The sequence below is a fragment of the Megalobrama amblycephala genome, linkage group LG21 (genome assembly GCF_018812025.1).
Source record: "Megalobrama amblycephala isolate DHTTF-2021 linkage group LG21, ASM1881202v1, whole genome shotgun sequence".
Classification (NCBI taxonomy): domain Eukaryota; kingdom Metazoa; phylum Chordata; class Actinopteri; order Cypriniformes; family Xenocyprididae; genus Megalobrama; species Megalobrama amblycephala.
In genome coordinates this window covers 20,501,061-20,512,753 of record NC_063064.1, presented here as the reverse complement: position 1 = coordinate 20,512,753, position 11,693 = coordinate 20,501,061, and the positions used below count along the sequence as shown (strand labels likewise).

Sequence of the window (11,693 nt, the reverse complement as noted above, 5' to 3'; positions counted from 1 at the left end):
TATTTCAGGCGATTTAGCAAAAACCCATTCAAAAAACCCATAGACTTTACGGCGTTGGAACCGGAAGTCCTAAAAGGCTAACTCGCTTCCGGGTTTTGCCTACAAAAATGCGTCATCCCTGAGGCACTCTATTGCGGTGGTTAACTGATTAACTGACTGACAGATAGCCGAATCAGCGCCGCAAACAGTTGTTTATCGATCGATTCAAGTTCAATGCACGTAGTCTACTTCGAAGTGGGCTTTCCTTTGGCTGAATGTACGTTGTGATTACGTCACATGATGCGTTTAGGCCCCAAATCTGCGGAAAATATGCGGCAATTTAGAAAAATTGCAAGCCCCTCCGAGTTTTGCAAAGTTTGCTTGATTTTGTGCTAAATTCTGCGATCGCGGAATCCTGGAGGGACTGATTATAGTTCTGTTATGAATTTTATTCATACGCTGTAAGAAATATTATTATACTGTTTATCTCTGATATAATAATTTACTTTGCACCTGCACTAAAAACTACCTAGCCAACAGCTTTGGCACACTGCCTGTTTAATTATTGCTGACCACCTATCAAAATCTGTGTGGCAATGCTGCGCGAGTGGAGTATCCTGAAATGTTTGTCTGTTCATCCTGAAATGCAAGGCAAGTGTTGTATGACAATAATAAGAAGTTTCCACAAATCCCTTCACTCGATTGGGATGTTCTCTTTTATTCTGGACGGTAAGGGCAGTGACTGTAACATCGAGCGTATTTTGTAGTATTAAACACGTATTTATACCGATTTCATCAGGCTCTGAAAATTCTTCAAAAAGAACACAAAGAATGTCCTTCTCAGCTGCCATAGTTGCAACTCCTGCGTCATCAGAAGAGGGTGTTCAACACACCTCCGTTTCCGTTTAAAAAACGTTTTGCAATGTTTTGTCAGGGCTGAACGCAGCCATGATGTTGATTGCCTTACGGGCAAGAACTGTAGAAGTTTAGGATTCATCATTATGGTGAGTTCCTGAACCTGTGAGATATGTTGATATTGAACAAATATGTCTTTATTATAGTTTTCAATCCTGCAGGTCATTAGACATGACATAGAATAACTCCAAGACATGATGGTGCCTAAAGAAAAGTCTGGATTACAAAGGTTAAGTGATTTTAGCATTTTAACTAAAGGTAACCTTAAAAATGATCCTAGCATAAAATATTTCAAGATTGTTGTAATGGATTTTATTTGGTAGTTAAACATTTACATTTGAACATTAAGGGTTTTATATCGTAATGAATTTAATATTACATTCTGTCTGAGTTACAGTCTTAGGAGGCCATTGAAAAGATTATTTGTGCTGTAAGAGAGAGAGAGAGAGAGAGAGAGAGAGCCTTAGTGGAAGCAGGGATGTTATCTGCTAAAGCTTAAACAAAACATAAAGTAATGATATCACAACCAAAACAATCCCAGCTGACTCTTTTAAAACTAATTTATAATGATCAGACATGCTTTAAAAATGGTTAAGAGACCATGTAAAGAACTAGATAAAACCTGAAAAATACAACATTTAAATGTTTTTAGAGTTAACACCAAAAATCTAACCTTGAAAATGAGCGGCTAATAGTCATGTGTGTGTTTGTGTGTGTGTGGTCACTGGACTTTGTTTTGTATTTGTTAGTTCAAGGTACTATTCTGTCCCTACCGTGTGTATATTGTGTCACTAACCTCTGGAAAGAGTGTCATTACAGATGGGTTAAATGAAATGACAAAACTTTAAAGAAGATGATAATTCAGACTGAATCTGATGAAAAAGATGATACAGATGAGCTTTAATTAGAGCGGTTATCAGTTCTGTCTGCTAAAAACTACTTCTGTCATTTATGATGCTGATTTGAATTACATTCAGGATTAGTTTAAGTATTGATTCAAACTGGAAATGTGAAGTTGAAGATTGACGCTTTATCTAAATTGAACTGAGGGTCTAAATTTAAATACCGTTAGCTATGTGTGATCAGAATGATAAACTGAACATGTTATAGACTGTAATGTTTACATTTGATTCTGAATGAGTTTGAGGCTATGCTCCGTGGCTAAAGCTAACATTACACACTGTTGGAGAGATTTATAAAGAATGAAGTAGTGTTTATGAATTATACAGACTGCAAGTGTTTAATAATGAAAATAACGACATGACTCTGGTCTCCATGAATACAGTAAGAAACGATGGTAACTTTAACCACATTTAACAGTACATTAGCAACATGCTAACCAAACATATTGCTCCATCTGCCATTTTTCGCTATTGTTCTTGCTTGCTTACCTGCATAAAGTCTGATGATTCAGCTGTACAGCTCCAGATGTTAAAGGGTTGGTTCACCCAAAAATGAAAATTCTGTCATCATTTACTCTCCCTCATGTCGTTCCACACCCCTAAAAGACCTTCGTTAATCCTCAGAACACAAATTAAGATATTTAAGTTGAAATCCGATGGCTCCGTGAGGCCTGCATATGGAGTAATGACATTTCCTCTCTCAAGATCCATAAAGGTACTAAAAACATATCTAAATCAGTTCATGTGAGTACAGTGGTTCAATATTAATATTATAAAGTGACGAGAATATTTTTGGTGCACCAAAAAAAAAAAAAAAAAAAAAAATTACGGCTTATATAGTGATGACTGATTTCAAAACACTGCTTCAGGAAGCATCGGAGCATAAATGAATCAGCATGTCGAATCAGCTATTCGAAGTGTTCACCTGACCAAAAGTCAGACCAAAGTCACGTGATTTCAGCAGTTTGAAACACGATCTGAATCTTGATTCGATACACTGATTCATAATTCTCTAAAGCTTCCTATATAATGAATTTATGATATATTCTGATTGTAAAATATCTGTAAGAATGTGTTTTGTCACGCAATGAGTTTGCACGCCAATTCAGAGCTGTCAGATTTACGAAATCTTCCCCGAAATACATAAAAGTAACCTATGTTGCCAGTGAACTGGGAGAAGAATAGAGTAAACTTTATCGTTCATATTATTTTACTGATATGAATAAAACACTTCATCAAATTATATAATTAAAAGGGTTATTGTTGCAGCTTCCGTAGACATCAGTGTATGGAATTTGATTTTGATTTTCAGCCTGAATGTCTGAATGTCTTTAAATGTCTGAAACCTAAAATAAACCTGATGAGGTTAAAAACACTGAATAGTTGTGACACATGACAAGCGTCTGTCTCTGGATCAGCGCTAAAGCACATTTGAATTTAGCAGTGAATCTTTGCATTTTATTCTTTGCCATAATTCTAATCAAACACTGGGTGTATTACAGCTTCAGAATTATATTCGTATTGACTGTCAGCAGTGATAATAAGATATAGCTAAGAGTGGTCCAGATCAACCTTAAGAAAGTATGACTTACAGAAGGTATACTTAACTAAGAACGTTTCTGGAAACACGTATTAACGTTAAGATGCATCTTAAGGTATAATGTAAGAACGACGTAGAGTTAAGAAGTTTTCGGGAAATCCAGCCCTGGTCTTCATTGTACACAATGCAGAGAGAAACGTAACAGCAGACGGTGACAAGCCGGTTACACTGACACTGTCACTCCTCGTGTTTGCTGGATTTCAGGAGAGCCAGGGGAAAACACAGTATTATACCCAAACCTGTAGGGTCACTGCAATAATGAATGAGTGTAAACTCTTTGAATGAATTGAGCACAAATTAAATAGCTGCGTTGCTGTTTCCTCTGTGTGTGTGTCTCAGAAATCAGAGCTTGGCAAGAGTAAATCAAATAAAATACTACGTCATACACATGTTCTAGTATTTGATATGTATATTTAAATTATTTATACCTTGTATGATATAATACATGAATTAATGGAATAAGCGCAGCAGGATCTCAAACAGCCGCGTTTCGTCACTCTCAGAATCCAAACTACAGTGAATGCAGAAAAAAACATGTTGCAAACATAGAGGAATGCGTGTCTAGTACTGGATAGCTTGTACTGTTATTAAGTCAAACGTTCAGTGTTTTGTAAGATTAAAGCTGCCAAAGAAAACACAACTTTAATCTGTCAACATTGCATACATTTGTAAAACATTAAGCCAGCACAACAATATTTTTTGAGAAACAGTCATATGCTGTAGGCTATTTTGTCTGTCATTGGCTAAATTGTTAATCATGTGAGCATTACTGAAGATTATGGTATAAAAGCATTTGATTTGTGACACTCTGAACATACAGATACAGCACACACATCTCCAACACGCTTTAGCTAAAGCACTAAGAATGAAGTTCAGAGTAGCAGTTCTTCTGCTTCTGTACAAATGTCTTGTATTCGCTCCGAATATCATATTCGCGACAGAATCTGCCGTCTCAGGATTGACTTGTCCTTTGAAAATATGCACAGATGTCCTGAAGGAACTAAAAGATCTGGAAATCAGACATGCTAAGAGTGAAGATCAGATTGAGGAAATCAAAAAGGAAAAACAAGCTCAGATTGAGGAAATCAAAAAGGAAAAACAAGATCTGGAAATCAGATTTGCTAAGAGTGAAACTCAAATTGAAGAAATCAAAAAGGAAAAACAAGCTCAGATTGAGGAAATCAAACAAGATCTGGAAATCAGATTTGCTAAGAGTTAAGCTCAAATTGAAGAAATCAAAAAGGAAAAACAAGATCTGGAAATCAGACATGCTAAGAGTGAAGATCAGATTGAGGAAATCAAAAAGGAAAAACAAGATCTGGAAATCAGATTTGCTAAGAGTGAAACTCAAATTGAAGAAATCAAAAAGGAAAAACAAGCTCAGATTGAGGAAATCAAAAAGGAAAAACAAGCTCAGATTGAGGAAATCAAAAAGGAGAAACAAGATCTGGAAATCAGATTTGCTAAGAGTGAAGCTCAAATTGAAATCAAAAAGGAAAAACAAGCTCAGATTGAGGAAATCAAAAAGGAAAAACAAGCTCAGATTGAGGAAATCAAAAAGGAGAAACAAGATCTGGAAATCAGATTTGCTAAGAGTGAAGCTCAAATTGAAGAAATCAAAAAGGAAAAACAAGCTCAGATTGAGGAAATCAAAAAGGAAAAACAAGATCTGGAAATCAGATTTGCTAAGAGTGAAGCTCAAATTGAAGAAATCAAAAAGGAAAAACAAGCTCAGATTGAGGAAATCAAAAAGGAAAAACAAGATCTGGAAATCAGATTTGCTAAGAGTGAAGCTCAGATTGAAGAAATCAAAAAGGAAAAACAAGCTCAGATTGAGGAAATCAAAAAGGAAAAACAAGCTCAGATTGAGGAAATCAAAAAGGAGAAACAAGATCTGGAAATCAGATTTGCTAAGAGTGAAGCTCAAATTGAAGAAATCAAAAAGGAAAAACAAGCTCAGATTGAGGAAATCAAAAAGGAAAAACAAGATCTGGAAATCAGATTTGCTAAGAGTGAAGCTCAGATTGAAGAAATCAAAAAGGAAAAACAAGCTCAGATTGAGGAAATCAAAAAGGAAAAACAAGCTCAGATTGAGGAAATCAAAAAGGAGAAACAAGATCTGGAAATCAGATTTGCTAAGAGTGAAGCTCAGATTGAAGAAATCAAAAAGGAAAAACAAGCTCAGATTGAGGAAATCAAAAAGGAAAAACAAGCTCAGATTGAGGAAATCAAAAAGGAGAAACAAGATCTGGAAATCAGATTTGCTAAGAGTGAAGCTCAAATTGAAGAAATCAAAAAGGAAAAACAAGATCTGGAAATCAGATTTGCTAAGAGTGAAGCTCAAATTGAAGAAATCAAAAAGGAAAAACAAGCTCAGATTGAGGAAATCAAACAAGATCTGGAAATCAGATTTGCTAAGAGTGAAGCTCAGATTGAAGAAATCAAAAAGGAAAAACAAGATCTGGAAATCAGACTGGCTAAGAGTGAAAATCAGATTGAGGCAATCAAAAAGGAAAAACAAGGTGAGACAAAAAAGTGATTGAAAGCAGTTTTTTTTTTTTTTTTTTTTTTTTTTTCAAAAACATGAAAAAACTAGAAATTCAACTAGATTTTTCATTTTTCGTTCAGGGAACGACTCTGTCCATGAATTTGGCAACTTACGTGTGTTTATCTCAGAAATATTATCCTTATACTAGTTTATCTCAGATATAATAATTTACTTTGCACCCACAACTACCTAATAGCCAACAGCTTTTTCACACTGCCTGTTTTATTATTGCTGAGCACCTATCAAAATCTGTGTGGCAATGCTGCTCGACTCGCTGGACAGCACAGAGATATAGTGAAGCCCAGACCTGTGTCCATTTAAATCATCATATTCAGATGTCATAACTTTTTTAGGAAATACTCTGAGATTTGGACAATGGAGGAACTTGAAATAATATGACAGATATGAAAAGAAATAACATTGTATCATAGTCAATGTTCATCTGTTATAGTTCTATTATGATTTTTATTCATACAACAGTTGGATATAATAATGCCATTATCTCAAAGAATGGTTGTTTCAGTGATTGACTTTAGTGAAATATGAATTTGAGGCTAATGATTTTAAGGTGAACTTGTTTGAATTGAATAAAACCCTGAAATAAGACTTTGTACAATAAACCAGAGATGAAGGGTTTTCATATTTAATGCCATCTACCAGTGTCAGAAATTAACTTTCTCATATGAAACAAATCATTTTCAGGGGTATTTTTCTTTTACATTTATATAGAATTTATTTCCTAATCTTATTACCGCATACATTATGATAAATCTATAGAAAAAAATATTTGATGCTTTTTCTTTTCTTAGAATGGCTTAACTTGAAGTGCTGAAAATTTTTTTGGAAAAAATTATTATTTTAATGTAGTTTATGATATGTTTCCATATGGCAACAACACGCAATAGTGGAAATAACTTAGAACAGTAGTTAATATTTTTCCTCAGAAATGTTGTTTGTATTGAATCAATTGGTGCTATTATAAGCTTTAGCAGTGATTATAAACACCTTATACATATTTTCCAACATCTTGGGCTTTTATTTATTCCATTTTCTTTTGATGAATAATGCTTTATATTTTTTAAATTTCATTATGTTTTTCATGAATATTATTTAAATTGCAAATGTAGACAGTTAAAAACAAATCTAATACTGTTCATCATGTATCATAAAACATTGACATAAAACCAAAAACATTGCAGTTCATGAAAATTCAACATTACGCAATCTTATGAGAGGAAGGTTATGTACATAAATCCCCCATAATCCTTGAAATTTCACCTTTTTCTGTACGAAACTTCAAACAAAAAAAAAAAATTTCAGAGGTGAGACACAGGGACACATCACATTTGGTGCACTTCACCCTAACAATACACTTACAACCACTTGCACCAGCCTTTTTGAGACACAATGGTAGGCCAGTGGTTGGTCTGGTCCAGTAGTACTGGCTGTGATGGCAGGTCTCTGATGTTGATTTAATCCATAATACAAATGTCATGGCAGTCCTTAACATATGACTAATCAACATTATATCACTAGCATTAATGTTTTTTTTGTTACATCTTAAGAGACTGCAGCTGACCTTTGCTAGCTAGCTAACCTATTATAATAATGTCATTCCATTATTGTGCAGTGTTGCCATATGGCAACACAGACATTTTATCGATTTACCAAAAACTAATTTCATAACTTTTTTGAGTGGTGAATATGTCATCATAACCTACCTGAGACGATGTTAACATTTTTTTTTTGTGGATGTGACATGGGCGGGTCCTTGAGAATGTTCTCTTAAAGAGACAGTGGCAAGGAAATGAACGCAAAGATTATGTTGCCATATGGCAACACTATGCGGTAGAGGGTTGAATATGTATGCTATCTATAAAGTTAAATTCTTAAAGGATTAGTTCACTTTTAAATAAACTTTTCCTGATAATTTACTCACCCCCATGTCATCCAAGATGTTCATGTTTTTCTTTCTTCAGTCGAAAAGAAATTAAGGTTTTTGATGAAAATACACAAAATATTGCCTTGAACGTACTTCCGGTTTCCGCATTCTTCAAAACGCTTATGCTGTATGTCCCACGCCTTTCCTATTCTACTTACGGAACGAACGCAGCGCCAGTTTCGTTTCTTCACGACGCAATCATGCAGAGGGTTTCCACAGCGTCATTTTCTATGCAATGTCTCGTTCCCTCCTCAGGGAACAAAGGTTACAGTCGTAACTGAAACGTTTTTTACATTTTCTGATTTCAATATTAAATCAAAAAACAAATGACCAAAAGATACACGGATCGAACACACTGAACTTTCTGAACCACTGCCTGTGGGAAATCAAACAGGAAGTGTTTGTCAGATCTCACAACAGGTTTTGGGAAATGCAAATGTTTTGCGAGGGAAAAGTTAAAAAAAAAAAAATTTTCATCTCATCCCAAATTTTTTCCACCACTATGTCCCTTTAGTGGCTCCGTAGTATTGTGCTGTGCATTTATGAATTTTATTTTGTAAATATATTATTTTTGAGGCTGATCTGGCTCTGTATGAATTGGTCGATGTGATGAGCAAAACATTATTTTATCGTAACAACAATGCATGATTCTTGATTCGAATTGGAGATTATAAAAATGTTCTCTGTTACATATTTTGTCAAACAAATAATCAGTTACAATGCAGAACACACACAGAAGTGAAGGAGTGACACCATAACACATCCACAATAGAGAACAAACACACACACAACACCATGTTCAGGTTTGACTGTATTTGTGACATAATTGCAAAAAAAAAAAAAAAAAAATACTTCAGTGATCATATATTGTTATATTGTCTAAACACAAATCTAGATAAAAACTTGTGAAAAGATACCTATAAAAATAGATATGTGCAAAATGAGTGATGCTCTTCAGCCAACTAGTGGCTGTTCTTAAAATTTCAAGTTATTTTAATTTTTAATGTTTGTTTTCCGGTAGATGTCAGCAAACTAATGAACAAAATTAAGAAATTAGATGTAAATTATCACCAATGCAAACTTATGCATTATAAAATCACCATATAAGTGGTCATGCTTATGATTATTTTTTATGGATTTATCAAGGATTCTTGATGCCTATTCATCATACAGTAAACATTTTTCTTTTATTCATATTATATATACTTTTTTTTATTTCAAAAGCTTATAAAGTGGGACGATTTGACAATTCCATACCGACTCTTATTCTACCAGAAATAAGGCCGTCCTGAAGACGGCACGGTTTGACCAATCAGATGAAAGGGGCATTTCGGCACCTCCCACATGTGTGAATGAAATATCAAAGCCATAAATTGATTTATAAATCACAACTGAAAAATGAGAAATCAGGCCAAAATCTCATTTTCCATTTATTAACCCTTTGAGCCGTACGGTTTTATTTCTGTGCCCCTGGGCGTACGGTCCCACATATGGGATTTAGTATGTTGGGCGATGTCACATGACTGCCAGATTCAAACTGTGCTTTTGCGCTTTGACTGCGAGACGGACATGCTCAGCATTTGTCATACGCAGTGTTTTCAGCCACATAATGTTTTTTTTTTTTAAGGTTTCAGACATTTAAATACGCATAAGCACCAGTAAAACAACACATTTAGAGTTTGCAAAATACACACTGATGTCAGATATCAGTGGAAGCAGCAATAACAATCCATTCAAATATAATTTGCCGACATGTATTCATATCAGACAGACACAATGGGCCTAAGTAACTATAAAGTTTACTCTTTTATTCTTCCAGTTCACCAGCCACTTACTTTTATATGTATTCGGGAGAAACCAATGAATTCACATTCTGTACTCTGAAAACTGCCGGGCAAACTAAGATGGCGGCGCCCGCGTTATGGATCAAGGTAAAGATCATTTATAAATGTTTTTAAACAACAAAACACACTCACGCTTAAAAGGGTTAAATTAAACAAAAACCGAATAAACAAGCCGTCTTTTCATTTCTCGTTATTCCATTCCAAATAGGAAATGAAATGATCAAAATGTTCACAGATCACAGGGCTTTCTTCAGTGCAGAAATAAACGTCATAGAAATAGGTACGCATAGGGCATAACCTGATATTGCTGAGTTCAACATGTTCCTGGGTCAACATTTTTGTTGATCCTGGAACAACATTCAAATCAACCAATCAGATTTGAGGGACAAGTTTACAGATTATGTCAAGTTTAGGCTTAAAATCATGAATTGATGCTTCTACATCAGTGTTATTCATCTATCATTTCCCTCTTATTTATGGGATAACTTATGGGTAGGGTTAGGTTTAGGGATAGGAATAGGGTTAAGACTAAATTTTCAGACTAGAATGTTGTTCCAGGATCAACAAAATATGTATCTAACTCAGCAATATCAGGACGTGCACCATATAGGTGTTTATTTTAGAAATATGAATGTACCTCACATCTTCTCCCGTACATTGCCCATTACTTCTTTGGCCTGTTTTGTTTAGCTGACCAGCTCTCAAACTCTCATCTGTGTGTGAAAGCTGCAGGAAGCCCTGGACAGCGCAGAGAGAACACAAACTTCAGTTAATACTCAATATCAATTAAAGGGTTAGTTCACCCAAAAATGCAAATTCTGTCATTTATTACTTACCCTTGTGCCGTTCCACACCCATAAGACCTTCGTTAATCTTCGGAACACAAATTAAGATATTTTTGTTGAAATCCGATGGCTCCGTGAGGCCTTCATAGGGAGCAATGACATTTCCTCTCTCAAGATCCATAAAGGTACTAAAAACATATTTAAATCAGTTCATGTGAGTACAGTGGTTCAATATTAATATTATAAAGTGACGAGAATATTTTTGGTGCGCCAAAAAAAAACAAAATAGCAACTTATTTAGTGATGGCCGATTTCAAAACACTGCTTCAGGAAGCATCGGGGCATAAATGAATCAGTGTGTCGAATCAGCTGTTCGGAGCACCAAAGTCACGTGGCTTCAGCAGTTTGACACACGATCTGAATCATGATTCGATACACTGATTCATTTAGCTGATGCTGCGGCTCGTGACCACACATTGATGTCCTAAGAAACGAAATAATCGGTTTGTGCGAGAAACCAAACAGTATTTATATCATTTTTTACCTCTAATACACCACTATGTCCAACTGCGTTCAGCACTCGTTTAGTGAGGTCTGATCGCGCTCTGACAACGGCAGTGATGTCTCACGCTTATACTTCAATGAGTGCCAGACATCACTTCCGTTGTCAGAGCGCCCTTTTGGGCAAACTGAAGTTGATAGGATGGCTAGAATATATATTGTGCAGGCCACAAAATGGCCGCCTACAGTTGTTTAGAGTAGCTTGAGTTAGCACTCATCACTTCAGTTAATATGTATGTTTAGGTCGGCCTTAATCAGCCGCCTGACATTGTTTGCTTGTGAGCTTCACTTTCTTTCTCTTATCTATGAGATTTGGAAGTGAAGCCCAGGCTTCACTAGGCTTGTGGCCCTGTAAGAAGGCCCGTAGCTTAGCAGCCAGGCTAGAGCTAGGTTAGGTGTTATGTCTGTATTTATCAAGTTTGAGTTGAAGATGCTAGTTTTTAGAACAGATTTGAGAATCTGTATGAGAGAGTGTTTTTCCTTTTAAACAGCATGTACAGTGGGTACGGAAAGTATTCAGACCCCCTTAAATTTTTCACTCTTTGTTATATTGCAGCCATTTGCTAAAATCATTTGTTCATTTTTATTTCCTCATTAATGTACACACCACACCCCAT

The 11,693-nt window shown here is 35.4% G+C and overlaps 1 protein-coding gene across 1 annotated transcript in view; it reads left to right on the top strand.

The window, feature by feature from the left end:
- The first annotated feature begins 4,261 nt into the window (after nt 1-4,261).
- LOC125256407 (tripartite motif-containing protein 16-like) overlaps nt 4,262-11,693 on the top strand; it is a 39,991-nt gene continuing 32,559 nt past the window's right edge. The window contains exons 1-2 of the mRNA XM_048172394.1: nt 4,262-4,523; nt 4,617-5,918. Coding sequence (XP_048028351.1) covers nt 4,262-4,523; nt 4,617-5,918 — 1,564 coding nt within the window. The remainder of the gene's footprint in view (nt 4,524-4,616; nt 5,919-11,693) is intronic.